Here is a 15,236-nt window from a genome sequence, read left to right on the forward strand (position 1 = left end):
TTCTCCCAGGAATGGGGAATCAGATCTAGAGGACATAGGATTAGGGTGAAAGATGAGAGATTTAATTACAACCTTTTTACCCATGTATGGAATGAGCTCCCCAAACATCAAATCCAGATGGAAATACCAAGTAAAGAGGAAGGTTCAAGTTTTATTCTTGTACTCAGAATTGACTCAATAATTGTGAATATCTGCAGTTTTCCTCAGTTGCTCAGTTTATTCATAAAGAAACAATCCCAGTTTTTTTCCATGGTCTCTTTTGCTATGTGAAAATGATTGAATCAGATCAAAACAAAGATGAATAATCTGAATATTACCTCGTTGAAGAACAGATCTGGTAAAATGAACAAACATTGAATATACAACTCTTATGCACTGCCCATTTAAAATTCTTGATCATTCTTTATTTCTGAACTTATTATGAACATTGTATCCAATCCCCTATGAATATATCTACAGGAAGAGGCTTTTAAAATCAATAACATTGTAATATCTTTGTATTGCAGAATCTTACCAAAGATTACTTCCTTTTAAGTTAAATCATTACAAAAATTTCAGAAGATGATTCATAAATTATACATTGCAATTTCTTTATACACTACATTGGTCCTTAATTGTTATTCCATGTTTTTGTAATGGCTGAACTGGATTTATTTTGTTTGTAATAGATTGGTAGTTATTATGGTCTATGTATGTGCAAAAAAAAGGTAGTGATAATTTTTGAAAGTTCAAATTGTATTAGTTTGTTTTATGCACAAAGTAAACAAAATCATTTGCTTCAGTAGAATAAAAGTCCTACAAAATACACCGTGCCCAGCTAACATCTTGAAGAGGACATTAATACAGTATTTAAGACTTCAGGTGGGATACTTCCATCCCATAACATGTTTGTTAATCAGCAGTTGAATGATTTGAAACTACCCGCATTCATTTCCAGCTCCTTGCCACTGAAAATACTTCTCTGAAAATACAAAAACTTGAGAATGCAAAAGCCCTTCTTTTACCTTTTTTTTGGTAGTATTGCAGGCAGCACATATCTCCATGCAACTATTTTGTTTCCTGGTCATTTAGTATCATTTTCAAATATCTTCATATAGTCACACTGTTTCAATTCACAGGGGGTTTATTCAAAATGCAAGCAGGTAAGGGAATGTGGTATTTTCTATTCCTGGTGCAGAGAGTGAAAGGTGTCACACAACCAGCTGTGGAACAAGTACAGCTTCTGATCTGGACTCCCACCGTTCAGAAACAGTCATCAGTTTACATATGAAACAGCAGTAATAGGGGGTGGGGGTGGAGGAGGGGTAAACCATCATGATCATACTCAGTAATCATAGGAAGTCCAACAAAGTATTTGTGCAACTGACTGTGAACCCTTTCAGTGCATAAAGTGGATATGTTTAAGTTCACACAACACCCTCACCCTGACTTCACACCACATTATTAAAATGAATTGAGAATGTAGGCAATAGGTTATACCTATTATATTCAAGTAAAAAAGAATGCTCATGCATTTTTCTTTAAGAAAATGCATATACAAAACTTTTAGTGCCACACTGATGACAATATATCCCGTTTAAATAGATGTATATGCTCAAGCAGAAAGAAAAATTATCAAGTATACCCCAGGTCATGCCTCAGGCTCACGATCCTTCCCTTGTCCTCATGCATTGTGAAACTTGCTGCTCGTTTCTAGTCACCACCAGAAATCTTACTGCAGAAGCATGATATACTGCCTCAGCATGCGGTTGAGGATCCTATATTCAAGGCACTCTAAAGTTGGTGGATAGGAATGGAGTTCGAACTTGTTGGCAAACAATGCATCTTTTTCATTCAGCCACTTCAAATCGCCAGGTCCATAGATACAAATCTGTCTGGCATAATGACCTGCAAGACACAAAATGGTTTCACATGTCACTCAGTCTGAAGTTCACAACCATGTTAATCTTATTCAATTCAGGTACAAGAGAAGAGAAGGAGAATGCAGTTTAATTATTAATAACACCTATTTTATAAAGATTATTGTATCCTTGGTCTCAAACAACACTTGTATGAAAGCCAAAGTAGCATAATAATACATAACAATACATTTGTTGACAAAACCATTGATATGAAAAGTTCAGTAACTCAGCCTGCTGAGCTCCTCCAGCAGCATTTTGTATTTCAAATCCTGTGGTGTAACAATAATGGACCTAAGAAACTTAGATTGGAGGAAAATTCTGAACAACAGAAGAGGGTATAGGAAATATGCTGGGTATCACAGCAAATTTAATTAACATACTTGCTTCTTTCTAAGTATGCTGAATGGAAACTGCCCCCAAATAAAGCAATACACTTAACCACTCTATGTGAATGCCAGATCAGAGCTGAAAGCTATTCTCTTGATGTGATCATTTCAATGGGGCAGTTTTGCCAACAGGTATTAAACTAGGATATTGGCTCAAAAGCTACAAGCAAGACATATATGCCAAACCACTTCAAGGCAATTAAACATAGAAATCAAGAGTTGCAATATGGCAGTGGAAAATAAAACAAGGTCATCTCCACAAAATCTTCCATTTTCAGTGTAAGGATAGACAAATGTCAGTGCCTTCTCCCAGACTAACATCCTCAGTATCACCACCTTAGATACTAAAACACACTCAGTTCCAGGCTCTGCTATAGGAAGTGTAGGACAGAGAAGATTCAAGGGTATATTCAACACTTCCTTTAAGAATGTTGCTTCTCTTCCTACAGGTGCTGGCAGATCTCCAGCTTTTTTTTTAAATTTTAAGCTAAAGCTGTTGGTCTCCCCGCTCACCGTGGCCTGAGTGATACCTCTCTCTCCCCTGTTAGTGAGAGAGAGAGAGCCTGTGGGATGTCAAAGTGTTGGGATAAACAGTGTTTTTTTTAGTGGACTCTAGGTCATGGTCTCTTTGAAGGCTTTGCTGTTGCTTAAATGACAGATGGTGGGGGGGTGCTGATGCTTTTGCTGAGGCAGGTGGGGGGGAGGTTGATGTTTTGCTGCTGCTCATTCATGGGGGAGAAGGATTTGGGATTCTAATGTCTGTCATTCATCCTTTGGGGTTTTTTCTTTTGATTTCGTGGATGTCTGTGAAGAGTAAGAATTTCAGGTTGTATAATGTATACATTCTCTGACATTAAATGGAACTATTGCAGTTTCTAGTATCTGAGGCACTTTTTGTCCCCCTGAATAGCATCTCTGTTTAGGTTTGAGCAAATCATCAGATGCACTGAATGGCAATGATCCTAGCCCTTGGTCTGCATAAACACAAAGCAAACATGACACAAAGTAAGTCATTACAAATGCACCGCATCAGTCCTTTATGGTTTACTTATTTAAAGAAAAAGTTAAATGTTCTGATTCGCTGCCTCTTTTCTCTCTTTTCCGAGCCTTTTCCTCCAAGAGAGCCATAACCTTGTTGTAGGCTTTGGAGGCTTGCATGCCTCAATGACCTGGAGAGCTACGTTAGCTGGAGTCAGGGCGTTATGCTTTGGCTCTTGGTTGGGTCACCTATGCCAAACAGGTCAAAGGGTAGAGGACAAACTAAGCGAGGTCTATGAACAAGTACTTCATATTGGTATTCAGTAAGACGATGATAATAAAACATTAGAACAGAAGGTGGTAGAGGTAATGGACTGCTAGGGTGGAAACTGATAGGGAGGATGCACTGAAAAGATTGGCTATGATAAGTTGCCTGATCCAGATGGCTTACATCCCAAATTATTAAGGGAAGTGTGGCTGAGATAGCCAGAGGACTTGCTGTCATCTTCCAACCTCGCAGCAATTCAGGAGAGGTACGAGAAGATGGAAAAATGTCAAATGTGGCATCCTCATTTTAGCAAAGGTGACCCTATAATTATTCATTCCATAAAACACAACTAGTCAATGAAGTTTTAGAAACAATAATCAAGGAACAAAATTAACACGTACATTAATGAATTAATTGAGGAGTACAAGCATGGAACTTTAAAAAGGCAGAAGTGTTTGACTAAACTAAACAGATGAAATACAACTTGGAAACATGAGGTGATCCATTTTGGAAGAATGTTTTTAGGAATGGTTTTGAGGAACACAGCAGGAAGTTAGGGTGGAGTGGAGTAAGAGGTCAAGGACACTACCTGGAGATTTAGAGGAAGGAGCCAAAGATTGGTGTTGAGGACAGAGAGCTCTGAGGCCCCGAGAATGAGGCCCATTGATTCCATAAGGCTAGTAGGTCGTGTGGTCGAAACCCACAGCTTTGTGACAATGGAGGTCGGAGGTCTGTGATCAGTGAGTCCTGGGGACTCAGCAAGTCCAGAATTTGAAACCTGGGGCTGGTGAGTCCTGGGCAGCCCTTAGGTCAGTGAGCCTGGAGGTCATTGACCTGATGTCTGTGAATCCAGGGCCTGGACCAAGGACTGGAGGCTCTGAGGTGACCTGTCTTAGAGTTGGAAGCCTGGCTGTGTGTGTGGAATGTAGAGTGGGAAAAGGGCTTGTTTGCTGTTATTGTTCTGTCCCGTTGTTATTGTATATTGACTCCATGTTGTTCTGCTGAACATTGCGGCCATGCTACATTGGCACTGGAGTGGGTAATAGTACCTAATGGATGCTCCCAGCACATCCTTGCAGCGTGTTTGTTGTTAATGCAAACGGTTCAGTTCACTGTTTTGATGTACATGTAATAAATAAATCTAATGTAAAGGCATTGTCCTAAGGAATGTGCAGGGACAGGGGCCTGGAGATTCATGTGTTTAAACTTTGAAGATGGCACAATGTAAAAGTGGTTAGCAAGCCATCTTGGAGCTAAACAGAAAACCCCAGATGTTACAAGTCACTGATTAGGTCACAACTAGGTAATGCATCTTGTTCTGGTCACTACAATCTAGGAAGTACTTCAGATGGTGCAGAGGTTTACAGAGTGGTTCCATGGGCAAAATATTTTAGTTGGGGGAAGTTGCAATTATTCTAAGTGGAATAAAGGAATTTGAGAAGAGATTTCATTGAGGTGCACATGATTGTGAGAGCTTATGGTAGGATGGACAGAGAAAAGCTAGTCCTGGATACAGGAATACATGAAAGACACAAGTGGGAAAAGAACGCTCTTTCTAAATACTGTATGATAATGACTCAGAAACTCTAGCTTCTGAGGTTGGTAGAGTTGAAAACAATTAATGATTCCCAAAGGGTATTGGAAAGACGTCCAGGGAAAACAGAACAGGTAGGCCTACAGTGAGAATGCAGGGCATATAAACTGAGGACCCCTCTATCTTTCAGTTACAGATATGAACTTATCTGTGATATAATATTGAGTCTGCATGCACTCAATAAAGAAATTCTTTACAGAGTGCAAGTGCAGATTCAATGGTCCTTTGCGTCATAATAACTTCATCAGATTTTTAGACCATGTCTGCTAACGGAAGAAGATGGTGCCAGCAAACAACACTACCAAAGGCTACATCATTGACAGGTTGTAAAACAACTCCTTTTACGTCATCTTTTTATTTCAGGTACAGTTCTGCTTCTGTTGGAGCCTGCTATCTACATTCTGGTGTTGTTTTTGGGCTGATTGGGTGATCTGACGCTTCCCCGTCTCTGAGAGGTTTTCACAAGGCTGTGACCAAACCGTAAGGCATGGAGGTCAGGAAGCCATGTCTGTGTGTGACAGTCTCTCTCTCCCTCCCTCTTGCTCGCTGGTCCCGAGGGAAGGTCCTTACGTTTGAATGACCTCTCTCTCTCCTTTGATGCTATCAGAGGATGGTGCAGGAGCAATCAACGTGGTTTGCGGATTGTGGACTCTAACTCAGGTAGGATGTGTTTCTAGTTTTTCTGGTCACTCCAGATAAAGATGCACAGAGTTGGGGGTGATGCATTAGCATGGATAGAGAATTAGTTAACTGATGGAAAGCAGAGAGTTGGGATACATGGGTTACTCTTGTTGGCAATCAGTGGTGAGTGGTGTGCCGCAGGGGCCAGTGCAGGGCCCGCAACTGTTCACGATATACATTAGCGATCTGGAAGACGGCACCAAGTGTAGTGTATCTAAGTTTGCTGATGATACTAAATTGAGTGGAAAAGCAAATTATGCAGAAGATACAGAGAGATATAGATAGGTTAAGTGCACTCCTTTACTCCCTGTATACCCATGACTGTGTTGCCACCCACAGCTCCAGTCTGCTAATCAAATTTGCCGACGACTCTACATTGATTGGTCTTATCTCAGACAATAACAAGGTGGCCTACAGGGAAGAAGTCATCTCTCTGACACAGTGGTGTCAAGATAACAACCTCTCCCTCAATGTCGCAGAAAGAAGGGAGCTGGTTGTGGATTACAGGAGGAATGGAGACAGGCTAACCCCTACTGACATCAATGGATCTGGGGTTGAGAGGGTAAACAGCTTTAAGTTCCTCAGCATCCATATCACTGAGGACCTCACGTGGTCTGTACACACCAGCTGTGTGGTGAAAAAGGCACAACAGCGCCTCTTTCACCTCAGATGGTTGAAGAAGTTTGGTATGGCCCCCCAAACCCTAAGAACTTTCTACAGGGGCACAATTGAGAGCATCCTGACTGGCTGCATCACTGCCTGGTATGGGAACCATACAGGACTCTGCAGAGAGTGGTGCGGACAGCCCAGCACATCTGTAGATGTGAATTTTCCATGATTCAGGACACTTACAAGGCCACGTGTGTAAAAAGGGTCCGTAGGATCATTGGGGACCTGAGTCACCCCAACCACAATCTATTCCAGCTGCTACCATCCAGGAAACGGTACCACAGCATAAAAGCCAGGACCAACAGGCTCTGGGACAGCTTCTTCCACCAGGCCATCAGACTGATTAATTCATGCTGATTTGAGTGTACTCTATGTTACATTGACTGTTCTATTTATTATAAATTACTATGATTGCACATTGCACATTTAGACAGAGACGTAATGTAAAGATTTTTACTCCTCATGTATGTGAAGGATGTAAGAAATAAAATCAACTCAATTCAATTCAAGTGAATGGGCAACGTCTGGCAGATGGAGTACAATGTTGTTAAATGCGAGGTCGTCTACTTTGGAAGGAAAAATTAAAGAGCAGATTATTATTTGAATGGTACAAAATTGGAGCATGCTGCTGTGCAGAGGGTTTTGGGAGTGCTCGTGAATCACAAAAGGTTGGTTTGCAGGTGCAGCAGGCCATCAAGAAGGCAAATGGAATGTTGGCCTTCATTGCTAGAGGGATTGAATTTAAGAGCAGGAAAGTTACGCTGCAAATGTACAAGGTACTGGTGAGGCCATACCTGGAGTATTGCGTGCAGTTCTGGTTTCCTTACTTGAGGAAGGATATACTGGCTTTGGAGGCGGTGCAGAGGAGGTTCACCAGGTTGATTCCAGAGATGAGGGGGTTAGACTATGAGGAGAGACTATACTCGCTGGAATTCAGAAGAATAAGAGAAGAACTTATATAAGCATATAAAATTATGAAACAGATGGACCAGGTAGAGACAGGAAGGTCGTTTCCACTGGTGGGTGAGACTAGAACTAGGAGACATAGCCTCAAGATTTGGGGGAGTAAATTTAGGATGGAGATGAGGAGGAACTGCTTTTCCCAAAGAATGGTGAATCTGTGGAATTCTCTGCCCAATGAAGCAGTGGAGGCTACCTCAGTAAATATATTGAAGACAAGTTTGGATAGATTTTTGCATAGTAGGGGAATTAAGGGTTATGGGGGAAAAGGCAGGTAGCTGGAGATGTGTCCATGACCAGATCAGCCAAGATCTTATCAAATGGTGGAGCAGGCTCAACAGGCCAAATGGCCTACTCCTGCCCCTATTTCTCATGTTCTTATGTCCCTGTTTATGTTGCTAGTTTGGGCGATTTTGCATCGAGGCCGCCTGCAGATAACGAGCACTGAGCTGGACTGAATATGCCTTTTTATTTTGTGTTTTATTTCCTATGCTCTTGGTCGTTTTTTTTGTTACTGTTTGCGTGATTTGTTTTCTTTTGCACGTGGGGGGAGGCGGGTTGACATTTTATTCTTAGTACAGGTTCCATGGTTCTTTGTTTTGTGACTGTCTGTGGGGAAGACCAATCTCAGCATTGTATTCTGCATACGTACTTTGATAACACTGGACAACAAAGATTTTGCTTCCTGAATACTTTTAAGTGCATCTAATGGATTATGGGCTGCTAATCATGAAAATCCCCATGAAATTTCCTTGTCATGCACCATTATTTGGAAATCGCCTATATTTGTTATTTCAGTTCATAATTCAAGTCGATTCAAATGTTGCCCAGAATGTAAACTGAAAATTTTTACCTTTAACTCACCTTTATTCTCACCATTAACTTTTAGCCCTCTAGTTTTAGATTTCCCTACCTTGGGAAAAAAAGACTAACTATCCATGCTCCTCACAATCTGATAAACCTCGAAGTGGTCACCACACAGCTCCTTCACTCCAGGGAAGATAATCCCAGGCTATCAGGTCTCACTTTATAATTCATGTCCCCCGGGGACCAGTCAACATTCCTGTGAACTTTGTCTGTACCCACTCTAGATGCACTTTGAATATGCCACATGGTCAGCATCATGATCATTGTGCCTCAAAAGTAAAAACATGGCTGTTATAACAAAGGCATTTTGCCCCTTACAGTTAGAGTTTAGATATATCATTCTGTAAAACAAAGGGACCTAGAAAATGTAAGTCATCCAAATTGTTCATCCTAATTCATGTTATTATGTTTATAATAATAGTGTGGGTGCTTTTGGGCCTTCCTTTATAACTAATTGCTTATGTTCAAAAATTGCTTCCAGTGCGGAGAGTTGATTCATTAACAATCCATCTCTCTCCTTCATGTTCCCTTTTGTGTTGCAAATTTTGCTTTTGCACAAACTTATTTAAAGGATTTTAATGGAATCATTAAACAAATAAGAATTTCACAATATAATTTGGCCCATGTTCCTCTAAACCTTTACTATCCAGATCTCTATGTATCTGATGACCAACACTCTTGTGGTCAAGGCCTGCTCCAAGTTTGGTCAATCATCCTCAAACAGCTCACGTTCTGTCTGCCTTCTTGTCATTTTTGTCGACATACTTTTATTCAGCCTAAGCTTGACCTTTGATTCCTCTCTCATGCACTAGAACTGCTCACAAAATTGGCTCCCAGCCCCTGTCGGCTTTCTCACTTCTCATCTCAGTCAAGTCAACCAAACGCAAGAGCATCATCACCTTCAGTGGCTCACGCCAAACCTGAATCACTTCTCATCACCTTTAGTGGCTCGTGTCGAATGTGCAGCAAGTCACACATGCAATGAACTAATGAATATTTTCTTGCAATGGGTCAAAGTAGTATCAATATTCTGGAAAGATAATCAAACATCATACATGTTGTATTCCTACCATTACCCTATTCCCCACACCCATTCACTGTATTGCTGCTTAAAGAAATAACCTAAATGCAACTTTTTAAACAAAATGAAATCAAAATCACTCAGATTCTTGAGTACTAAAGATGGAGGAATCCTGAAACCTGGTAATGAATCACTCATTCATGCTCTCCATTAAAAACTGGGAAGCATAAACAACAATACCCTCCAACCAGTCTGTGGTATTGGTAGCATACAGTCACAGCAGGAGGGATGCCTGAATGGCCACTGGTTTATTATCATGTGACCTGCTGGTCCTCACGTTGGAGGATGACCCGATTCCAATCCTGTGCTGTTGCACCAGAGGTGGCTGACAAGGCCAGCATGGGAACGACAGAATTCATTGGAAATAAGGCAGGAAGTACTTTATGGGCCAGTGGGTGGGTAGTTAGCGAGATGGTGCACTCTTTCTACAGCTTGTGCAGATCTTCTAGGTGCCACAAACAAATCCTCTGACAGCAAGCAGACTGCATTGTTCTCCTCCCTGTTTTCTCTCACATCACTGTACGCACTCTATCCTTTCTGTCTCCTCACCCAGCTACTTTGGTCCTTAACAAATTCAAGTTTCTATAGATCGTGTGAATACACAGCAGCAATAGTTTGGTACAAAATTTTAAATATTTTACTGGGAAATTCTAGAGTGCCCTTAAGATTGGCATGGTGGTTTAGTCATCAGAGTTCCACTGCCAGCTTGTTTTCTTTGCATCTACTAGATGTTCAGGTTCAGCTTTTGACACTATCTGACGTTCTCTATAGTGAGGACAGAACATAGAACAGTTACAGTACAGGAACAAGCTTTGCAGCCCATGATGCTGTGCTGAATTAACTAAACTAGTAACACCTAATAAAACTAATCCTTTGTCTACAAATGGATCACATCCCTTCATTCTTTGTATATTCATATGTCTAGCGAAGAGGCTCAAACATTTCTATTGTACCTGCCTCCATCACCACCACCCCTGCAGTGCAAGCCTGGCACCCACAACTCTGCAAACAAAAATGGCCCATGCATCCCTTTTGAACTTCCCACCTCTCACCTTAAATGCATGTCCTCCAATGTTAGGCATTTTGACACCACGTGAAAGAATTGAACTGATTCCACTCACTATGGACTAACTTTCAAGGACTCTACAACTGTAGTTCTGAAATTTCTTGTTGTATTTGCTCCATTTGTTGCCTTTTGTACATTGGTTGTTTCTCTATCTTTGTGTGCAGTTTTTCATTCATTCTGTTGTGTTTCTTTGTATTTACTGTGAATGCCCACAAGAAAATAATCTTGGGCTAGTTTATGGTGATGTATATGTACTTTGATAATAAATTTATTTTGAACTTTGAAGATGGCTGAACTATTCATGCCTCGTGATCTTATAGATCTTTATCAGATCCCCCTGTAGTACTGTGAACAAATTCACTGGAGAGACACTGAAGCTAGTGGATATAGAAGTCTTGATTCATCATTCGAGACACTCTTGGAAGAAGAAGCCTGCCTGACCCAATATTACATGACATTGTTATATGCTAATGATCAAAGGTAACAGCGGGACAATTCTACATGTATCTACAATGCTTCATACTGATTTCAAACAGCAGCCAGTCTTCAGACCCAAATGTCGATGGTAAATTGAATTTTAAATGCAACTCTGAAGAATAGTCTTCCTGGAGCTGCAGAGAGAGACAATACTGATTAACATTCATTTTGGGTGTGGGTGTGGGTGTGAAGGAGGTGTTTGAAAATTATATGTAATTCAAAGGAAGCATTGTGGATACATTGTGACTATAGAATTGCCCTGCTGTTACTTTTGATCTTTAGCGCGTAAATATGTTGTGTAATATTGGGTCCGGCGGGCCTCTTCTTACTCTTCCGCTGCCCTCCTTGATGTCTTCCCCCTCCTTCCCATTCCCTCTGTGGTGAGCCTTTATTTTAATCACTGCAACCTCCTCAGACATCTGCACTACCTTTAACAACTCCTGACATGTACCCAACTGACGTCCCCCAAACAGTCAGTAACCACCCTTCACAACTGGTGGCCCTGCCTCCCCAAATTAACACAGGCATGCCTAGTCTCTTACACGCACACACACATTACTTTCACAGTATATCTACAAGTTCAGATGTTCACTGTGCTCGTGATACTTTGTGAGCCATAGTCACTGACCTGAACAGGTCTCTATGTGTAAACAATCTTTAAAAAAAAATACTCACCCAAAAAGATTGCTGGCCACACAATGGGATACAAACATATCCCGGACAAGCCCCCAAATGTTTTGACTGTGAACAAAGTCACCGGAGAGACACTGAAGCTAGTAGATATTGAAGTCTTTATTCATCATTTGAGACACTCTTGCAAGAAGAGGCCTCTCCCTGACCCAATATTAAATGACAATTTTTATTTGCTAAAGATCAGCGGTAACAGTAGATCAATTCTTTCATTATAATGCTTCCTTTGAATTATATATAATTTTCAAAAACTTCCTTCTTTGCACCCACACTCCAGACACCCAAAATGAATGTTCATCAGCATTGTCTCTCTCTGCAGCTCCAGGAAGACTGTTGTTTAGAGCTACTATTGTTGGTCCCCTCCCCTCTACTCTGGCCCTGTGTTGTACTTTTATATCTCAATCAGCACAGGTCTGTTCTTGCCCTGCTTGTTGGCCATTTATCAGCATTCAGATAAGTTTTGAAATCTAAATGTAACCCTCAGGCTCGCTCAGCTCATGTTCATCGAGAGAAAACAGCCTTCGGCCCCGCCAAACTGGATAATCACGTCTGTGTGGATGCTGTGTAATGTAGCCCCCCAGTTACAAGTCCACAATGCAAAATATCAGACAGTACACCATATGCAATTAAATGATTGAACCTTATGAATCTTAATATGAATATAGGGTTAGTAATGAAAATTTTAAAAAGGGTCCTAGCCAAGTCAAAGTCACGTTGGATCTCACTCAGTCGTCATTCTTCCACCATTGGTCTCCTCCGAACGTCGCCGACCTTCGGACCCTCAGATCCCAGTCCACTCCGTCCGGTGGTCTACCAGCTCCCTCCACACGCATCTTCCCTATTCATCTCTCCTCGACAAAAGACCGCGAGAAAACATCTTTCCAGACTCTCAATTCACAGCAACAATCTCTTATTGGCTAACATACATGTTGTTATCTCCAGCCATAACCCAAACATTGCTGCTACAGAGAAAACGTTACCTTGGCAGTGAACATTACAGAGAAGCCATTACATTAGCAGTGAAACCTTACAGTGCGTTACTCTCTCGCCCCATCAAATTTAGTCATGTCCTCATGACGTTGAGATATTTCGCCAACCCTTCCTGCAATACACAAAGCCCAATCCAGGTGCAAAAGGCAGTGACATAGCTCCCCAAAACAGTGGAGATCACGTCCTGTTCCCCAGGTGCTACATAGGCCAACCTATCCTGTGGTCTCCTAATTCTCTGAGACCTCTGTACCTCCTCACCTAACTCTTCAGGCTCAGACACTACTGGGGATATTTCAGGTCTACTTGGCAAGCCCTCCCTTGATCTACCGCTCATGTCCCCCTGCAACTCAGAGCCCTCCGTCCCGTGTCCAGGCCCCACTTCCTCTACTTCAGGGTCCTGCTGTAACCCAGGCTGCCTACAGATAGCCCCCCCTCCACTTCACCCGACTCAGTGGGAGAAGGGCCAGGAGTCTCTTCCTCAATCAATGGGAAGTTAGCCAAAGGCAGCATGTACCACACATCCAGATCATCATCCTCCGAATCAGTATCCCTCTCATAGGTGGGGCCTGGCCCAGCCTCTCCTGCTGTGGGCCCTGCAGTCGCCCTGCGTTTTCACAGATTCCTCTGACTAGGTGTAGGCCCAAGTCGGGCTCTGGGTCTACCTGCACCTCTTGTCCCAGGGGCAACAGGTGGTTCCGATGGAGAATCTTGACAGGCCCATTCCCCTCCTCTGGTTTCACCTGGAAAACCGGTAGGTTTGGCATCTCACTCTCCACCACATAGGGTGTGGCCGCCCAGCGGTAAGCCAACTTGTGCTTTCCAGGGAGTCCCAAATTCCTTATGAGGTCTCGGTCCCCCGGCAGGAGTTGGGAGAACCTAAAGTTTTGATCATACCTCCTCTTATTTCCTCGATTCTGCTTGGCGGCCGTGACCCCAGCCAATTCATAAGCCCTTTTCAGCGCTCCCCTCATATCAGACACATACTTCAGACAAGGCTTCGGTGGTAAGTCACCCTTGTCAGTCCCAAAACAAATGTCAATCGGCAACCTCGCCTCGCGCACAAACATCAGATAATACAGCGAGCACCCAGTAGCTTCATTTCATGTACAGTTGTAACAGTGAACCAGATGCCTAATATGTTGACTCCACCTGCTCTTCATGCTGATCTCCAGGTCCCGAGCATGTCTCGTAAGGTCCGATTAAACCCCTCAGGCTGGGGATCACCCTGCAGAAAATAGGGAGTGGTCCTTGACTTCACAACTCCAAGCATGCCCAGTAACTCATAGATGAGTCTGCTCTCGAAGTCCCGTCTCTGATTACTATGTAACCACCTGGGAAGGCCATAATAAATGAAATACTTCTCCCATAACACTTTTGCCATCGTAGTCGCCCTCTGGCCTTTGGTAGGAAAAGCCTGAGAATATCTGGTGTAGTGGTCCGTGATGACTAAGACATTCGCCATTTTGCTGGCATCGGGTTCTCTGGACAGGAAATCCATACACGCCAGGTCCAGGGCCCTGCACTCTGTAAGAGGGACAAAGGAGCTGCCTGCGTAGGAGTGTTTTCCGCCATATGCAGTGAATGCACGACTTCAACCTCCGACTTCATTTGGGGCCAGTAAAACCAGTCTCTGAGCAATCCATAGGTCTCCTCCACCCCCAAATGTCCAGAAGCATCATGACGTGACTTCAATGCAATCCTCCGATACTTCTCCGGCAGAACTAGCTGGCAACGCCGAGGTCGGCCTGGGGGTGACGTGACCCGGTATAAGATCTCGTTCTTCAACTGCAACCGAGGCCATTCTTTCAATAATGGAGGCACCGAAACGTGTTTCATCTTCTCCGCCTGAGCCATGTCTCCCTTTTCAACCGCGGACCAAATAGTGCCAATGCCCGGATCATCTCACTGAGCAGCTGCCACTTCCCCAGAACTCAATTCCGGCGGCTGATTTGTCTTCAGAGCAGTCAGGTTACAGTAAACTTGGGGTATGGCATCATCAGAAGCCACCAATTGATCCACTGCTCGATCCTGCCCCTCCTTTTCCTCTGCCTTCACGGTGATGGCAAACTGACACATGGCCTTCACCCCAGGGGCAGGAACGCTCTCCCACTCCTCCATGTCCAGTCCCTCATGCACCCGTCGGGACAAAGCATCCGTATCAATGTTCCGGCTCCCCAGCCAGTACTTCAGGCTGAAATCATAGGCGGACAACACTGCCAACCACTGATGGCCTGTGGCGTCCAGATTCGCCGAGGTCAGGATATAAGTTAGGGGGTTGTTGTCTGTCCTCACCTCAAACTTGGCCCCGTAGAGATAGTCACTCAGCTTATCCATCACCGCCCACTTCAACGCCAAGAATTCCAACTTGTGCGTGGGATAGTTTCTCTCGGATGTCGACATACTCCCACTGACAAACGCCACAGGCCTCAACCCGGTGCCCTGATTCTGATACAGGATGCTCCCTAAACCCTCTCAGCTGGCATCTGTGTACAGTACATACGGCAATTCGGGGTCCAGAAAAGCCAGTACCGGCGCCTTGGTCAGCAAATCCTTCAGTGACTGAAAAACCTCCTTACATTTTATATCCCACCTCTGTCCAAAGGGCTTTGTTGGATTTAGATATTCTCC

At 43.1% G+C, this 15,236-nt stretch overlaps 1 protein-coding gene across 2 annotated transcripts in view; it reads right to left on the bottom strand.

Moving 5' to 3' along the window:
* Window positions 1-207: 207 nt before the first annotated feature.
* The window catches only part of LOC140212598 (N-acetyllactosaminide beta-1,6-N-acetylglucosaminyl-transferase-like), a 70,239-nt gene continuing 55,210 nt past the window's right edge, over window positions 208-15,236 (bottom strand). For both annotated transcript variants that reach the window (XM_072283594.1, XM_072283593.1), the window contains one exon: window positions 208-1,887. In XM_072283594.1, coding sequence (XP_072139695.1) covers window positions 1,712-1,887 — 176 coding nt within the window. In that variant the 3' untranslated portion in view covers window positions 208-1,711. The remainder of the gene's footprint in view (window positions 1,888-15,236) is intronic.

This window comes from Mobula birostris, chromosome 19 (assembly GCF_030028105.1).
Source record: "Mobula birostris isolate sMobBir1 chromosome 19, sMobBir1.hap1, whole genome shotgun sequence".
In the NCBI taxonomy this organism is placed as follows: Eukaryota; Metazoa; Chordata; class Chondrichthyes; order Myliobatiformes; family Myliobatidae; genus Mobula; species Mobula birostris.